The sequence below is a fragment of the Dendrobates tinctorius genome, unplaced genomic scaffold (assembly GCF_039654945.1).
Source record: "Dendrobates tinctorius isolate UK_male_01 unplaced genomic scaffold, ASM3965494v1 ptg000064l, whole genome shotgun sequence".
NCBI classification, from domain to species: domain Eukaryota; kingdom Metazoa; phylum Chordata; class Amphibia; order Anura; family Dendrobatidae; genus Dendrobates; species Dendrobates tinctorius.
In genome coordinates this window covers 6,265,450-6,285,066 of record NW_027361732.1, presented here as the reverse complement: position 1 = coordinate 6,285,066, position 19,617 = coordinate 6,265,450, and the positions used below count along the sequence as shown (strand labels likewise).

The following is a 19,617-nucleotide window of genomic DNA, read 5'->3' as shown; positions in this document are numbered from 1 at the left end:
GTTTTCCCACCTGTTTTGGTAGGGCGTAATAGGGCAGTGAGGGATAGCCTACGTTGAGTGGGGGCACCAAAAAAATCGTTCTTTAGGGTGCCAACCTCCACAGTCAGGCAGGGGTAATTTTAGGCCTACTATAGGGTATTTGTTAGGCTAGTCTATTTTTAATATATTTTTTTCATATATACCTTTTTCACTGGGTTGGTGTTTTTTAGAAATTGAATTATTAAAGGTTGTTTTTTAAAGGGAATATATGTTCACATATGAAAACTATATATCCCCAAGACATGGATTACGGTGTGGGACACAATGACTGACAGGTACAGTATATTTCTGCTTTTTATTTTATTTTTATTACAGCAGATCAAGGGCTTTGCTTGGATTAGGCGTGGTTATAACTATGGTTTAATTGAGATTAATAAAGGAGTCTGTCATTTTTTTCAAATAAAGGACTTTATTCTGTCTGTGTCTTTATTTACAATACAACTATAGGATTAGTAATTGATGGGTGTCTTATAGACACCTCTCCATTACTAAGCCGTGGGCTTGATGTCACCTGAAAGGTGACATCAACCCCACAAATATTACTCCAATTGCCACTGCTACAGGGCATGTGGGAAGAGCCTGGCAAAGCACCAAAATTGGTGCATCTAATAGATGTGCCTTTTCTGGGCAGGTGAGGGCTGCTATTTTTAGGCTGGGGAGTCAATATTCATGGCCCATTACCAGCATGAGAATACCAGCTTCCAGCTGTCAGCTTTAACAAGGCTGGTTGTCAAAAATGGGGGGGACCCCATGACATTTTTTAAATTATTTAAATAATTTAAAAAACAGCGTGGGGACCCCTCTATTCTTGATAACCAGCCTTGCTGAAGCTGACAGCTAGGGCTTGCAATCCCCAGCTGTGAGTTTTGTCTGGCAGGTAATCAAAAATAGAGGGAGATCCATGCCTTTTTTTTTCAATTGCCGTATTTATTTACAGCGCAGGAGCGGCAGATGAATACTCCCATCCACCACTCCTGCTGTCACTGTTATTAGCAGCAGCAGCAGGGGTAGGCTGATGGGAGTAATAGGAGTTTTCTTTGTATTTTTGCATCTGTGCAAGCTGGGGTGTGGCCTCCCTCTCCTGAGCTGGAAATTGTATATAAGGCTTCCCCAGACTGGTGTCTACTGTTTGGGACCCAGTCCTTTTGTTTGCCCTTGTTCACACATTGAGGTCGACTTTGAAACAAAGCAGGGTTTTTAATATTAGACAGTGTGTGGGATGTCTTTCATGCTATTTTTGAATAAAAACAGTATTACTAAAACTCTGTATTATTTAGATGCACTTTTGCTTTTACTTATTTAGTTACAGCAGGGTTTTTGCTCATTTTGTCTTTTGTAGGTTTTATGATGGGAGTAATAGTTGTCTGCTGTCAATTTTATTACTTAAGTGTAACTCTCATCATTCTCCCCGCTCGCGCCGATCATCGGCAGAGCAAGGGAGAATGATGAGAGCCGTGTTCAGCACCCGGCACCAGGGAACAGCGCTTAATTACTTACGCTTCTTCCCTGGCGCCCGTCCTTGTGGTACTGATGCAGCACACACTTGCCACACGTGTGCCACAAGTATTACAGACACGGACACTGACATCTCCGGTACTGGAAATATCAGGACGTGTGAAAGAGGCCTTATAGCGGGTTTTTATGTTTGGCTGCTGTCACATGCTAAAAGACGCTTTTTATTGCCAAAAATAGTTTTTGCATCACCACATTTTGGGATCTATAATTCTTCCATATTTTGGTCCACAGAGTCATCTGAGGTGTTTTTGCAGGACAAACTGACGTTTTTATTGGTACCATTTTCAGACACATGACATTTTTTGATCATTTTCTATTCCGATTTTTGGGAGACAGAATGATCAAAAACCAGCAATTCATGAATTTCTTTTGGGGGGGGCATTTATACCGTTCTGTGTGTGGTAAAATTGATAAGACAGTTTTATTCTTTGGGCCAGTACGATTACCTCATTTATATTTTTTTATGTTTTGGCGCTTTTAAATAATAAAAACTATTTTATAGAAAAGATAATTATTTTTGCATCGCATTATTCTGAGAGCTATAACTTTTTTATTTTTCCGCTGATGGAGCTGTATGGTGGCTCGTTTTTGCGGGACAAGAGGACATATTCAGAGGTACCATGTTTATTTATATCCATCTTTTTCATTGCCTGTTATTCTACTTTTTGTTCTGCAGTATGATGATAAAGCATTGTTTTTTGCCTTGTTTTTTGTTTTTTTTTAATGGTGTTCACTAAAGGGGTTAACTAGTGGGAAACTTTTATAGGTTGGGTCGTTGCGGACGCAGTGATACCAAATATGTGTACTTTTATTATTTAGATTTGTTTTTCATTCAAATATTTATTTAGTGATAGAATATATATTGACTTTTTATTATTATTTTTGATTGTTTAATATTTTTACAATAATTTTAATTTTTTTACTTTTTCCTAACTTTTTCCTTTGTTCCACTATGGGACAATCATTTTTTTGCAGGCTGATCACTTCTATAGCATGCAGATGAAGCAGCATCTGCATGCCATAGAAACTGCCAGCGCTGCACTGACCGGAAGACTTGCTGATCATGCACTGCACATGATGAACAAGTTTCCTATCTCTGGTGACCCGGATGTCGTCATGACGACATCCACTCACCATGGCAACGATTGGGACCTTGCGTCACGCTGCGGGGTCTCCTATCCAAAGGCAAAGGGGCTGTCAGCCCTGTGCTGGCTCCTGGAATGCTACAATCTTGTTTGATCACAGTATTTTGGGGGTTAAAGTGCCGGGAGCAGTCTGTGACTGTTCCTGGCACTTAGTGCCAGGTGTCAGCTGTGAGAATCAGCTGACACCCAGCCACGATCGGTCGCGCACACCCCATGAGCTTGGTCGATCACGATGGCGTAAATAAGTCCCCGATGTAACCTGAAAGATAAGAATAACAAGTTAGATTATACTCACCCAGGGGTAGTCCGGGTCTGGTACAGCAGTACTATGCTCTGCCCTCAACAGGGCAGAGCAGTGCGCTTGCGCCAGAGCCACGATGGGAAGCAAAGAAGAGGACTTCATCTCTACAAGATGGGAGGTGCCGGACTGGACCGCGACACCCTCCGGACCCGATCCGGACCCGGACGGCCCCTGGGTGAGTATAATCTAACTCGTTTTTCTTCTCTTTCAGGTTACATTGGGGGCTTATCTACAGCATTCTGTAATGCTGTAAATAAGCCCCTGATGGTGGTGGCTACATCTTGTATACTAAAAATGGGGTGACAGTTTCCTTTTAAATGAAAGAAACCATCAGAAAACTTCTGACTCCAGGTTGTGTGGAGGATTATAACTTGGGTGTATACATTTTCTTCATGCGTACCTGTCAGTTTGTCTCACCTGCAAAAGTGGTTGTGAGTACCAAAACTGAGTCTATTCTTTTGGATAGTGGGGCTGGACCAATATGGTGGATGCGTTGTTTGCCCGGACTCATGGCTTGTCTTGTAGTGTTCTGGCAAAACCCATCCTTATATTTTGCATTGATTCTGTGCCTCTTGTTCAGGGGTGTTTCACTCAGGTATTGCATAACTTGGGTCTTCACATTGGGGTCTTTCATAAACAACACATTTCTTGCTATGTGCTTGAAAGTCTTCCTACTCCTATTGCACTGGGTCTCACGTGGTTGGTTATGCATAACTGTTTAATCAGACAGTTGGAGCAAAATGATTCTCCAATTTCAACCTGAGAGGGGCCTCTAATCTGATTAGAATGAGAGAAGGGAATTAGTGGAAAACGGCATTCAACACGCCTAAAGGGCATTTTGAAAATCTTGCCATGCCATTTGGTCAGACTAATGCCCTCGCTGTTTTCAACATTTTATTAATGATATCTTCTGTCATCTGGTGGGCAAATTTAAGGAGGTATTGCTCAACGACGTATTAATGTAGTCACCTGATTTTGGGACATATCAGGGACATGTTAGACAGGTACTACAGATATTGTGAAATAATAAACTCTATGCTAAGCCTCAGAAATGTGTGCCCACCGTTCATGTGGTGCAATGCCTCCATTATTTGGTGACTGCTTTGAGTTTCCGGATGTACAGTGGTTAAAAAAATATTTAGTCAGCCACCAATTTGCAAGTTCTCCCACTTAAAAAGGATATATAACAAAATATTTAGATGAAATTTTGTTAATGACCAAATACTTATTTTCCACCATAATTTGCAAAATAAATCTTGCCAAATCAGGCAAGGTGATTTTCTGGATTTTTTTTTCTCATTTTGACTCTCATAGGTCTACCTATGATGTCAATTACAGGCCTCTCTCATCTTTTTAAGTGGGAGAACTTGAGAGGTACAATAACCTGGCATCTCCATTAGGAGAAACCCCCATGTTACAGATAGATTAGGGACAGTACAGGGTCCCTCTTACTCGGCATTCCTACGGTCACAGCGTGAGACTAGGTTTGATGAATGCCCAGTGAACATCACCTATCTGACTTCATTGTGCCTACTGTTAAGTTTAGTGGAGGAGGGAAAATGCTATTGTGGCACCCCAGGAGTCCAATTGCCATAGTGGCATCGCCTCCCTCACAGGGGAGTGTGTTATGATTGGGTCACCGAGGAGGAGAGCAAGACCAAGCTAAGCCACAGAAAACCAGAGAGGGTGGTAACTAAGCAGATTGCAGACCCCTGATCCTATCCACACAGCTAGCAGTAGCCGTGCAGCGTACCTACGATGATCCTAGACTTCTCGACACAGCCGGAGAACTAAATAAGCCTAAAGCAAGAAAGGGGAAATCTAAACTGCCCCAGAGCAGACTCCAAAGGAATAGACAGCCCCCAAACATATATTGTCAGTGAGACAAGATGAAAACACAAACGCAAGTAGGAAAATAGACTGAGCAAACAATGGGGCCCACACTAACTGGACAGGAAAGAAAAGACACTCTGCAATCACGCAAAAAACCCTGCAAAAAAATGTCCAACACGTCTGATAGAAAAATACTGAAGTCACTCGACTTCGCCCACTATATCAGCACTCTGGCATATTCTGAAAGCAGAGCAAAAAGAGGCCAATCTAATAAGGGACAAAAACAAACTGGAACAAGCAGTAACATAAGGATGGAAATTCAGCACAGCCCCAGCCGGAGCTGGCTGACCACACAAAACCAGATCAAATGTAGACAATAGCAAAAGAACACTTAGCTGAGCATGCAGGGACTGAGCTGGAAACTAAGACCTCAGGAGGCAGGAAAAAATCACCAGCAGGGATAGAGGGAGTCGGCTGTCTTAAATCCAGTCAGAAACTCCAGATCTCCAATTGTCCTCCTCATTATCAGGTGGCAGGCCTCTGTTAATTAGATCAGCTCCTTTACCTCCAGTAACCACCAGAGGGAGCCCGGAAAGAGAACTCGCGACCCCTCTGTCAATATAACCAGCTCCACTACCTTCAATAGTAACCAGAGGTAGGCCAGAAAGCGAATTCACAACAGGAGAGGAAAGTTGAGGAAAGTGGAAAGATTAGGAAAGCCTGGGGATTGGAGCTGTGACCATGCTCAACCCAGGGAATGGCGCTTGACACCGGATGCCGGAGTCCGTGGCTGCACGGGTACAACAGTCCCAGCAGCCAAATTTGGAGGGCAGGAGACTGCAGGCTTTCTGGCGCCATCACACACCTGAAGGCACAGCAGCATACCAGAGTCAGAGACACCACGAAGGAGAGACACCTGTAAAAGGCTCAAGCTGCCTGCCATACAGGCAAGGATTAAAGAACAGTAAGGAACAGAGGACTGAGCATAGCAAGAACCTCAGAGAACAGCATAGTAAGGAGGCCCCCAACACCATCTGGCTTAGGGGATCCTAAATTGTTTCTAGGCTGCCCGAATCTCCATTACCATCTGTAATTAGTACCCTGGACTGCACCACAAACCGTGAGTAAAAGTGTGAAGACTGCACCCTGCTGTGTTCTCAGAGTTATTTACTGCACCATCCCCTCTGCACTACAACCATAACTCTGCACTACAACCATCACCACTATCTTTAACATCATAAGTGCCCTTGACTTAGGTCTACCTGTGGAGAGCTGTACCAACTCTGCTGCATCACCATCAGCCCCACTGGTCTCTTTTAGCAGCGTCGGCTATCCCTTGCTGAATACCACAGGTGGCATCACAAACTATATCTTATAAACTTGATTCCCCTTTTATCATCATTTTCATTGGACGCCCAGGGCCATGGACTGGGTCACTGCTGCCGTGACATATACCCTTAAGAACCAGCCCAGTACCGAGTATCCCCACAGCCCTGGCGGGTGCTCCACTATGAGGTAATATTCCTAGGTTAGCCGAAGCCCCTTGATTCCAGTGAATTTAAACCTTCAGCAAATGAGGGCAATTTGGCCAATGGTATGTCTCCAATTTAGTGAGAACAGTTTGTGAAAAGCCATTTCTCAAAAAAAAACCTAGAGAAAAAAACACTCCCCTTGAAAATATAACTTTTAATAGATAGATTTAAAAGTGTTAGTAAAAATATATAGACATCTTTTACAAAAACAATCAAAGAACATTTCAGGTGAGGGTGAAAAAATAATTTAAATAATAAATAGTATGCTCAGCTGACCCTAATAGGTCCCTATAAAGCCATTTCTGTTCTGGCATGACAGTACCACAGCAAGCAAATCAATGTCTATAAAAGGTATGGTTAGGTGAGTTTGGTGTGGAAGAATTCGACTGCTGTACAACACCCTGAACTAACCCCCATTGAAAACAATGCAATTCAAGCCCTCTCATCCAATATCAGTACTATAGCTGACCTCACAAATGTTCTTCTAGATGAATGGTCAAAATCTTTTAGAAAGTCTTTACAGAAGTGTGAGCTGTTTTATCTCCAAAGGAGAGGGGGGAAACAACTCTATATTAATGAATATGGATTTAAAATGGGATGTCATAAAAGCTTTTGTAAGTGTAGTTTTATCCAAATAGTGTACAGGGTAATATCAGATGAAGACTGTAAAAATTATATGTGAACAAAAAGATTCGGACTATCTTTATTGCAGCAGGGTCCTTCCTACCCACATAAATACAGGCTTCAGCCTAGGAGAGTATTCACATTAGGACAGGTTATTTGTTAATTATGTATAGAAATGGCTATTCTTTGTTTGCACATGTACATACCAGTTTTCTGTTTGGAAGTGACTGTCAGTCTTATGTTATTTATATATGGGCTCTCTGACCGATTATTCCACCCATCAGCCCGTGACAGTTTAATTGCAGCAGGGTCCTTCCTACCCATACAGGCTTCAGCCTAGGAGAGGATTCACATTAGGATAGGTCCCCAGCAACAGGAGAATGCCTTGCTGTGCCTGCATGATCTGGCTAAATTATGTGCTAAGTGCAAATCTTTTTGTTCATCGCTAATAAAATTTAACATTTGTATTATTTAGAATATTTGCATTAAATAATACTAAGAATAAGACTTACATCTTCTAGGGAATGATACTGTTCATAGTAAGAAGCTGAGCTTCGTAGGCCAGTAGTGTCATTGTATGTTTGCTGATCAATTAGGTTCTGGGTATTCTCTACCAAAACTCTAAGTAAAAGAGAAGGATATCCAGTTAGTAGAGACAGCAGAATAAATGTGAGCCTTAAAAGTCATGCTTTACTCACGTATATGTGATGGAAGATTCCTTTAGTGTATCCTTAATCTCATTTACTAAAGAAGCATTAACATAGAAGTGAACTTCCTTATTCTTCTGTATATGCTCAGGTGAGTCTGGCTTCCAGAGGACAATCTAAAATGTGTAAAAATTACAAATTTTAATCATATGCATTTAATGTTAAACAGATGATGACTACCTTACTTTTCTAGTGTTAAAATTCTGTCTATGAAGCCTAAAATAGTTTAAAATAAAATGATTGTCAACCTATAACACTAAGGGTTTTAGGCTAGTTTCACACTAGCATTTTTCGGCGCTGCATTTGTTGCGCACATCAAACGCGTGACAAAATCGCATACTAACGCTTGCAAACGCTGCATATTATTTTAGCATAATCGTGCGCATAAATTGAAAAAACGCAGCTTGTGTATGCGTTGTTACGCGTTTTCCAAGCATTTGCGTTTATTTTGCGCATGAAAGCACAAGTCACCAGAGGGAAATCCATGAACAATTATTGCATCATACTACATCAATTGGACAGCAGTGGGTGTGTGTATGGGAATCCTTTAAATAGACCCTGTTTTCAGCTGCAGTTTTCACATAATAGCTTGCTTTTATCTTGACAACATGGATCTACGATGGAAGACTTTTCACTTCATCTTGGATCTGGACATCAGGATTGCTCAGGCTTATGCAGTAGCTTGCCACAAACAAAGGGAGAGAGACAGAGAAGACGTCAGCATCGGCGTTTGTGGATACATCCAATTGTTGAACTCCGTGAGAGCCGTGGAGCATACCACACCCTCTACAGTGAGCTCCAGGCAAACCCGGAGAAATTTATGGACTATACACGGATGTCCCAACAAACCTTCATGTATTTGCTTGGTCGTGTCCAAGATGCCATCCGGAGACAGGACACACATCTCCGTAATGCGATTTCTCCTGAGGAACGGCTACTGGTGACTTTACGGTATGTAATGATATTTACAAAACAATGCCTGCCTAATTTTTATGGTTCTGCCATGTAATATTCCATAGCATGCATATTTCTGGGTCAGCAATGTAAAAATAACTGTTTTCTTTTATGTATATCAATTTACACCTTTGTTTTTTGTCTGCTTATCAGATTCCTGGCAACTGGAGAGACCCTATCTTCACTACACTTTTAGTTCCGGATCGGAATCTCCACCTTGTCGGGTATTGTTGCGGACACCTGCCGGGCTTTGTGGAACATTCTTTATTCTGAATATATGCCCCTGCCCACCGTAGAAAAGTGGATGGAAATTGCTGACAAATTTTGGACAATCTGCAATTTCCCCAACTGTTTGGGAGCTGTTGATGGCAAACACATCCGGATAATCAAACCCAAAAGAACTGGCTCGGAGTACTATAATTACAAAAAGTACTTTTCTACAGTACTCATGGCCATTTCTGATGCAGACTGTAGGTTTTTAGCAGTGGACATTGGTGCATTTGCCCGTGGGAATAACTCACAGGCCTTTAAGAACTCGGACATGGGCTGCAGGTTGTATGGCAACCGATTTAATTTCTCCATGCCACGTCCTCTTCCCCACACCGAAGCTCCACCACAGCCCTTTGTAATGGTTGGCGATGAAGCATTCCAGATGTGCCAAAACCTGCTGAAACACTACTCCAGCCGTGACTTGGACCACCAAAGAAAAGTATTTAATTACAGGCTGACCAGGGCAAGAAGAACTGTAGAGTGTGCTTTTGGTATTCTGGTCTCCAGATGGCTCATTCTTGCCACAGCAATTAATCTTAAACTGGAAACTGTTGATGAGGTAGGGCAGCACGGTGGCTCAGTGGTTAGCGCTGCAGCCTTGCAGCGCTGGAGTCCTGGGTTCGATTCCCACCAAGGACAACATCTGCAAGGAGTTTGTATGTTCTCCCCGTGTTTGCGTGGGTTTCCTCCGGGCACTCCGGTTTCCTCCCACACTCCAAAGACATACTAATAGGGAATTTAGATTGTGAGCCCCATCAGGGACAGTGATGAAAATGTGTGCAAACTGTAAAGCGCTGCGGAATATGTTAGCGCTATATAAAAAATAAAGATTATTATTATTATTATGAGGTTGTGAAAGCTTGTGTGGTTCTCCATAATTTTGTGATGTGTAAAGAGAACCCTAACTTTGAACTTGATGAACCAGCTTCAAACCGATTGCCTGATTTCAATCAGCACCCTCTCAGGTCATCCGTCGAAGTTGGGCAAATGAGGGACCACTTTGCCGCTTACTTCATCTCAGATGTTGGTCGAGTGGAATGGCAGTATCAAATGGTGTAATTAAAAACATTTCCTGTGTTTGCTGTTAATAAACATGTCTTTATACCTATACCCAGTGCAATATTTTGTTTTACACTGCAATACAATATCCATCTCTTCCCATGTATTCTTGTGAATTCATGATGCTGTGTCTTGTGCATCAACAATTTACTATCACTCCAGAGTAGGTGAATAAACACACACTTTTTGTAAGATCTTCATCAATTCCAAAGTGTATTCATTTATAGCGACCACAAATAATATTTTGATCACATGAACTGCAGGTAAAAATTGAGATTTGTTTATTCAATAGCATACAAAATGTTTGATGCGACGGATTACCATGTCATCATAAATATTATTTGTGGTATAATAAATGCTGCTTGAGTACAAACTGATACCACTTCTACAGTACCCAGGAATAGTGTGGTGAAGTGACGATTCCCAAAATCAAGCATCAATTCTGCATGAAATATATTCACACTGAAGCGATGCTGCAGCCAAATAATATTTTTTCAGGAACATTTTTTTTCTATATTGATTATATTAGGACTGTGTAGTGTAAATATGACGTGTATTTTACCCATCAGTTTATTCAACACTGAATAGAGGGTGTGGTTAATTACAAGGAATATCTACAAATTCCTGTGATGGTATCACAAAACGGAGGACTGTAATAACATACCATCCTCAAGTCACTTTTTATCATACCGGCAAAGGTAACAATAGATATGCCTTGCACTCAACAACATCCTCCATTAAGTTTTTGCACGTTATACAAACTGCAGAGAATGGTGGTGAACATACAAGTCATATTTGTTTGGTTGACAACACATATCTCCTTGAACCACACAAGAATAGTGTAGTAAAGATATGAGTGGCCAAGGAAACAAAGTGTATGGCGCTGTGTGTGTAGGCGCAGTGTGTGTAGTCGGCAATAAAGACATTAATGAATCATTATTATGGGAAAACATATTTTTAGTTTTATTTTAAAAAAAAAAACATTATTTTCTCTCTCGTTTGGGGGAACTTGGTATTATCTTTGGCGTGTGCAGTATGGAAGACAAACTTTCAGTGGACGCAGGTGTGGTGGGTGAAGGGGCTACAAAAGTGGTGGGGGAAGGGAGATCAGTCATGGAAAGGGAGGTGGACAAACTATGAGGAGAGGGGGGATGACCAGTGACACTTTTATGACCTTTCTTTGGTCGCTTTGACTGCCTTCTGGTGCCCAATGCCCGTCTTGAGTCCTGTGAAGGCAACACAGTTGGGGAAAATAGTGAATCTGGGTCCCCAGTTTGCTGCAGTTGTGGTTGATGTTGCTGCTGATGTTTTTGCTGCTGTTGACGTGCCTGTGGTTTCTGCTGCTGCTGCTGTGGCTGCTGCTGCTGAGGCGGCTGCTGCTCGGTGGTCACGCTGGCAGTGCTCGTCATTGCAGGAGGACCAGTGACTGCAGTGCTGGTCCATGTTTTTGGAGTGGTGGAGGCCGGGCTCCAACCTGTCTGAGTGTTGGCGGCAGGGCAGTTCCACGTACTACTTGTGTCCACAGTCTCTGTATTCCACACAGGCGTGTGGCCGGTGGAGGTGCTCCAAACAGGAGCAGCGGTTGCGATGGTGGTGGCAGTGAGGTGACCAGCCGCACTTGTGGTGCTGTACTGTTGGCTATCAAGCCTTGGCATAGAGGTGGCCGTGCAGTGGTATGCAGCAGAAGTCGGTACTGTGGTGAAGGGAGTCAGCGGGGGCACAGGTGGGAATGACACTACTGACTGTTGCACGTACCGATTCTGCTGCATAGCCTGCAAGTAAGCAGTGTTGCAGGCCTGCAACACACTCAGCTGTTTCTCAGGACAAAGGTGTTCCGCCATGCCCCGTTCGATTTTACTAAAAAAATGGTGCGCTGGTCTGTTGTGGTCGGCCTCCAGACGGTCAAGGCGCTGTTCGACAGAGTTGAAACGGAGTTCCATTTGGTTAAAACCTTTTTCCACGAGGGAAAAAACGCTTTCAACTCTGTCTGACAGCGCCTTGAGGCTGTCACGAAAGCACTCGCTCAAGTGCATGAACTCGGGCAAGACAGGCCTGTCCAAGGCCCTCTGCCGCTGGTGGGTAGTACCCGCATAACCAGTGGCAGAGACCTTGGACAGGGGAACACCTGATTGACCAGCTTCCTGGCCACCAGCTGTGTGTGTGGCTGACCTGCAAGGTGCTTCCTGGCTGTCGGACGGCTGGGACGGGTCCGAGGTCGATCGATGAAGGACCGCTCCGGGGGCAGGTTGCAGGGTGCTGCTCCAGGTGCTGTTGAAAGAAAAAAAACAAAAAAAAATTACTGTCATGCATTGATAAGAAGCATCAGCTGTGGAATACAAAAACATTGATTTATAAAAGCACCATCCAAAAAAAATTAATTCAAAATACTTACGCTCTAGTGGCAAGGACCGGTCTCAGGAACTCCAAATTGCGATGGTATCTGTATTTGGTTGTCGTCCTTGCCGATGAACCACTGCGAACCTGTCCCTCTGCACGAACATCAGTGTTGAAGCGGTCCTTCATCGAGCGCCATCGGGTTCGGACTTTGTCCACTGTTACAAAGCAAAAAAAAAAAGAAATTATTAGTATCATGCAATATATCTGCATCGATACAATACCCAAATATTTTTCCATGTTGATCCTGATATTACTGTTCTGTTTACACATAGAATATATCACAACGGTAACATCAGTCAAAACAGTCAAGGCAGCACAATGCATCACAACATTACCAAAAAGCGTTCACTGTAGATCATGATATACTGTTCTGTTAACACATAGAATATATCTATGAGTAAACACAACGGTACCATCAGTCAAAACAGTCAAGGCAGCACAATGCATCACGACATTATCAAAAAGCGTTCACTGTAGATCGTGATATACTGTTCTGTTTACACATAGAATATATCTATGAGTAAACACAACGGTACCATCAGTCAAGACAGTCAAGGCAGCACAATGCATCAAAACACTAACAAAAAGCGTTCACTGTAGATCGTGATTTACAGTTCTGTTTACACATAGAATATATCTATGAGTAAACACAACGGTACCATCAGTCAAAACAGTCAAGGCAGCACAATGCATCACAACATTACCAAAAAGCGTTCACTGTAGATCGTGATATATTGTTCTGTTTACACATAGAATATATCTATGAGTAAACACAACGGTACCATTAGTCAAAACAGTCAAGGCAGCACAATGCATCACAACATTAGCAAAAAGCGTTCACTATTGACCCTGGTATGTTGTATTAACAGATAGAATTTATCTATCAAGAAACACAACAGAATCAGGGTCAATAGTTATGGCACCATCACAGAGCAAATTACTTACGAAACGCCTTTTTGGAGGTTGCAGGGGCGCTGTCCCAGTCATCCATCAATGCTGCGGCCACCTCATTCCATAGCCTCCATGTCACCACATTGTCCTTGTGCAGCTGATCACGGCTGTCCCACAAAGGTACACGCTCCTGGACTAGTTGTATCAGTTGTTCATTGTCCAGGTACACGTCTTCATCCCTCTGTCGAACCTATAAAAATAGAAAAACATTAGAGTCTTTCAATTGTGTGTTAAAAAAAGGCTTTAAAAAAAAAAGGCAAGAAGGAAACAAATAAAACAAAACAAAACAAAAAATTAGATATACATTAATGATTTCACTTACATTACGGGTCACCGCCGGGACTTGGGTTTCCTGCTCCCGCTCTTCAACCACACTCGACTGTTCTGATGATGAGGACTGAAAAAAAGAATAAAAAATATTACCTTTGTATTGGAAGAAGCTATACTTACCCAAAGGCACAAATATAATCACCTCACGCTCTGCTTGGGCAACTTTGTCCCGTGATGGGGAATAATGCGATCAAGAGGATGACATTCTTGAATTAAAAAAAAAAAAAATTAGAACAAAATAAACTTGAAAAGACAGGCCTACATTTAGATGAAGAATACTCACATGGCTGATGAAGCACCAAAATTCACTCTTGTTCTCTGTCTTCTCTCCAGACTGTCTGTAGAGTTGTGGTACAGTGCAGGCACACCCCTTCCTTTATCTAAACTCATCCCAAACAATGTTTCTCTTCTGGGGAGTGGATTTTGCAAGTGTCTAGACATTGTTTACTCCAAAAAGGCATCTTGTGATAAGCGCAGATAAGCGCTGACGTGCGTTGAGCAATGCCATTGTCAGCGCTCCCATAGGTTTTAATATTAGGTTTTTGTGCATTCCGCGCGCACACGTGCGCATACGCAATTTTTGGGGCGTCGGACGGAACAAAAAATCCAACATGTAGCGTCTGGCGAGACCGGGCGCATACCTTGAAAAAACGCTGTGCACGAGAATCGCTGATGAACGCTGACATGCACTAAACAATGCGCGAACATGTTAAAGATAGGGGAGACATGCGCAAGCGCATAACAGCGCACAAGGCGCAGCGCTTAAAAACGCTAGTGTGAAACCAGCCTTAGATATGAATCTTAACTCATAAAATCGAGTACTACACATTAATCTCCTCTGAATCTCCTCTGCTCTCAATCAACTCCTGTGTTTCTCCACTCCATTCAATGTCAGCAAGCAGTTAATCCTGAATGCTATATATGTGTTTTCAACTATGCAAGCTTATATCTGGTATATAGTTATTTCAACTTACTCTGCTTGTCCCCTTATGTTGTGAGGTCAAGAAACTTTTCAAAGTGCTTTATGATCCATGTAGTGCTGGACATTTGTTTATCTGACCACAACATTTTATTGGGTCCTGCTGTCTCAATTTAGTTTGATTAACGAGAAGAGAGAGCACAAAAAAAAAATCAAATCCTTAGCCTCCTATATATTCAGACATAGCTTGGGGAAGGCATTTATGCAAGGGGCATTTATGCACATGTAATCGAAGTACATGTATCAAAGTACTGGCAGTTATAACATGGCAGTTAGGCAGGGCAGGAGACAGGTAAGACATTTATATACATCTACTCCCTGTACATTTGGAATACAACAAATATATACCATATGCATTTGTGTAATTTATATCCTGGCCGCTGCATTCACACACATCCACCGCCCTGGCATTAACTCTCTACACTCCATCCATATCGGCCCCTTGCTCCTTTCCTCTCCTATGTATAGCACTCCTGCTCTTATCACATTGTTAAATTGCACAGATCCAGTCAGTCGCACCATTCAACATAAGAGACGCTCTCACAAATCACTTAACCATCTGCTCACTCTTTCTATTCTCCTTCTCCTAGTCGCAGGAGACATTGCTTCCAACCCTGGTCCCCCATGTTATAGAAAGTCAAACCCCCCAACTGCTACACTCAGAAACTCCTCTAATCTTATTAATATTCCCTGCATGCCATCTGTCTCTCTTAATTGTGCACTTTGGAATTCTCGTACAGTGTGAAACAAACTCTCCTTCATTCATGACTTTTTCCTTTCTAATTCTCTTAACCTCTTGGCTCTTACTGAAACCTGGATCCAGCAGTCAGACACTACCGGTGCTGCTGCTCATTCATACGGGGGACTACACTTCTCTCATACCCCAAGATCAGACAATAGAGCAGGTGGAGGCGTTGGTCTGCTCATATCACCAAAATGTACCTTTCAGATTATCCCTCAACTACCCTCACTAGTCTTCCCTTCTTTTTGAGGTCCATGCCATCAGACTCTACACCCCCTTCTCCATGCGAGTGGCGGTGGTGTATCGTTCTCCCGGCCCCTCCCATCAGTTCTTGGATTATTTTGCCACTTGGCTTCCACATTTTCTCACCTATGACATCCCTACCCTCATCATGGGAGATTTCAACATCCCCATTGCTCTTCCCCTCTCCCCATCTGCTACTCACCTATTATCTCTAACCTCCTCGTTTTTCCTTTTGCAGCTTACTAATTCTCCAACGCATGAAGACGGAAACTCCCTCGACTTGGTCTTCTCTCGGCTTTGTGCAGTGGATGATTTTGCAAACTCCCCTCTCCCGCTCTCTGACAACAATCTTCTTTCATTCTCTATCAAGAACTGCCAGGCTGCTCAGGTCACCCCCACTGTCCATACTTATAGAAACACACAGGCCATTAACACCCAGAAACTTATGAAGAACTTGCAGTCTTCATTGGCCCCTATCTCCTCCCTCTCATGTCCTGACTCTGCACTGAAGCATTACAATGAAACACTTCAAAGTGCCCCAGATGAATTTGCACCCCCTATAAATAGAACACCACAACACAGACGGCGACAACCCTGGCACACCCTGCAAACACGTTTCCTGCAGCGGTGCTCCAGGTGCGCCAAACGTCTGTGGAGAAAATCCAATCTACACGAAGATTTCATCTATTATAAGTTTATGCTTAGAACATACAACACTGCCCTTCACCTCTCCAAACAAACCTATTTCAACACCCTCATCACCTCACTGTCCAATAACCCAAAACGTCTCTTTGACACTTTTCATTCTCTACTCAACCCAAGAGTACAGGCCCCAACCACGGAGCTCCGAGCTGACGATCTGGCCAATTACTTCAAAGGAAAAATTGACCAGATTCGACAGGAAATTATCTCCTAATCACCTCATACCATGCACTGTCCTCCCTCCCCCACTGCATCTAGCTCACTCTCTGATTTTGAACCAGTCACAGAAGAAGAAGTAAGCAGGCTCCTTGCATCTTCTCGCCCAACCACTTGCATCAGTGACCCATTTCCATCACATCTCCTCCAGTCCCTATCCCCTGCTGTCACCCCTCACCTAACTAAAATATTTAACCTCTCTCTCTTCTGGTATCTTTCCCTCCTCATTTAAGCATGCCATCATACATCCACTACTTAAAAAACCGTCCCTCGACCAAAACTGTGCCGCTAACTATAGACCTGTCTCTAATCTTCCCTTCATCTCTAAACTCCTGGAACGCCTGGTCCACTCCCGTCTTATCCACTATCTCTCTAATAAGTCTCTTCTCTACCCTCTCCAATCCGGTTTCCGCTCCTTACACTCTACTGAAACTGCCCTCACTAAAGTCTCTAATGATCTACTAACAGCTAAATCAAATGGTCATTACTCCATGCTAATTCTCTTGGATCTCTCTGCAGCATTCAACACTGTAGATCATCAGCTCCTCCTCACTATGCTCCGTTCCATTGGCCTCAAGGACACCGTTCTCTCCTGGTTCTCCTCCTATCTCTCTGACCGCTCCTTTACTGTATCTTTTGCCAGTTCCTCCTCCTCTCACCTTCCCCTTACTGTTGGGGTTCCTCAAGGATCGTTTCTAGGCCCCCTCCTCTTCTCCTTGTACACTGCCCCTATTGGTCAAACAATCAGTAGATTTGGTTTCCAGTACCATCTCTATGCTGATGACACCCAATTATACGCTTCTTCTCCTGACATCACGCCAGCCTTTCTAGAAAACACCGGCGATTGTCTAAACGCTGTGTCTAAAATCATGTCCTCACTATATCTGAAACTGAACCTGTCAAAGACTGAACTCCTTGTGTTTCCTCCCTCTACTAATGTACCTATACCCGACATTGCCATTTCTGTGTGTGGCTCCACTATTACTCCCCAGCAACATACCCGCTGTCTTGGCGTCATACTTGATTCCGAGCTTTCCTTTGCCCCCCACATTCAATCACTGGCTCGCTCTTGTCATCTGCACCTCAAAAACATTTCTAGAATTCGACCTTTTCTTACTTTTGACTCTGCAAAAACTCTTACTGTTTCTCTTATTCATTCTCGTCTCGACTATTGTAACTCTCTTCTAATCGGTCACCCTCTTACCAAACTTTCCCCTCTCCACTCTGTCTTGAATGCTGCAGCCAGGATCATATTCCTCACCAATCGTTACACCGATGCCTCTACCTTGTGCCAGTCATTACACTGGCTACCCATCCACTCCAGAATTCAGTATAAACTTATTACCCTCACCCATAAAGCCCTCCATGGCTCAGCACCACCCTACATCTCCTCCCTTGTTTCAGTATACCACCCTACCCGAGCCCTCTGTTCTGCTGTTGACCTGAGGTTAGCATCCTGAATAATCCGAACCTCCCACTTCCGTCTCCAAGACTTTACACGTGCTGCGCCAATTCTTTGTAATGCACTTCCCAGGTCAATACGATTAGTTCCCAATCCCCACAATTTTAAGCGTGCCCTGAAAACACATTTATTCAGACTGGCCTATCGCCTCAACACATTAACCTAATCTATCCCTGTGTGGCACAGCCAAAAGTTTTACCATAATCAGGTTCCCCGCATCATGTTCCCACATGCTTTATGCATCCATTAGCCCTGTGTGTCTGTACTGTTACACACTTAACATTATGGCTGGTCCATACAATCAGGGCAACTGTTACCACCCACCTTTCATGTCTACCTCTTTCCTCATTGACTGTAAGCTTGCGAGCAGGGCCCTCATTCCTCTTGGTATTTGTTTTAATCTATGTGATTATTGTTATGCTGTAATGTCTATTGTCTGTAAAAATCCCCTCCGAAATGTAAAGTGCTGCGGAATATGTCGGCGCTATAGAAATAAAATTTATTATTATTATTATAATCTCCAACACAATCATACTGCTCTGTTCATCCTCTGCTTATTAAATATGGGGACAGGCAGACAAGAAACACAATGGTGGCCTAAGGCTACATTCACATTTTTGTCCATTTTTACATCTTTGTAAAATGGACCATTTTTTCTCTCGTGTTGCTTTGCTTCTGTTTTGTGTTTCTTTTGTCCAATTTGAAAAACTGAAGGGGATTAATTGTCAGAACATTTTTTTCATCCATTGACTATTAGCAATGAAAACGGATGAAACCTGGATGGAACACTAAAGTAATAAGGATTATTTGCCTTTTTCATCCGTGTTTAACATAGACTAAAAATGTGCGCGTCTGATCCAGTCAGTGACAGTACTGTGCTAAAAGTCACTGTGTGTACTGTGCACTCCCCCCCACCCATGGTCCTTTAAGCCCCTGTGTCTACTCTATACCCCCTGCCTAAGGGAGTACTGTTCTTTAAGCCTCTGTGTGTACTCTGCACCCCTCCGCCTGTGGGAGTACTGTCTTTTAACCCACTGTGTGTACTCTGTAAACTCATCTATGAGAGTACTGTGCTAAAAGTTGCTGTGTGTATTCGTCACCCCCCACCTGAGGGAGTATTGTCATTTAAGCCATTGTATGTACTCGCTGTATGTACTCTGCAAACCTGTCTGTGAGAATACTGTCCTTTAAGCTGCTGTGTGTACTCTGAACCCCCCTGCCTGTGGAAGTACTGTCCTTTAAGCCACTCTGTGTATTCTGCACCCTCGCCTGTGGGAGTACTGTTCCTTTTAAGCTACTAGGTGTTTTCCAGTAGTCTGAAAAATAAATATTTGGCATTTGATGTATCAATGTCATTAGTAGACCAAATAAATAATTTTTCAGAACCAGTGTGTGTTTTCTAGTAGTATGGGGAAAAAAAATTGTTATCAACCATCTTGTTGCCATTTATAGGCCAAAGAAATAATTTTTCTGAACCAGTGCATGTTTTCTAGCAGTGTTGCAAATAAATATCTTCCATCATCGATCTTGTAGCCATTTAAAGGCCAAAGATATAATTTTTCACGACCAATGTGTGTTTTCTTGTAGTTTGGGAAATAAACATCAGCCGATTCCTT

At 42.9% G+C, this 19,617-nt stretch overlaps 1 protein-coding gene across 1 annotated transcript in view; it reads right to left on the bottom strand.

Annotated features, from left to right (window-relative positions):
• The window catches only part of CPB2 (carboxypeptidase B2), a 76,032-nt gene that overhangs the window by 30,429 nt on the left and 25,986 nt on the right, over positions 1-19,617 (bottom strand). Inside the window, exons 4-5 of the mRNA XM_073580264.1 lie at positions 7,688-7,812; positions 7,502-7,610 (exon numbers count right to left, since the gene is read on the bottom strand). Coding sequence (XP_073436365.1) covers positions 7,502-7,610; positions 7,688-7,812 — 234 coding nt within the window. The remainder of the gene's footprint in view (positions 1-7,501; positions 7,611-7,687; positions 7,813-19,617) is intronic.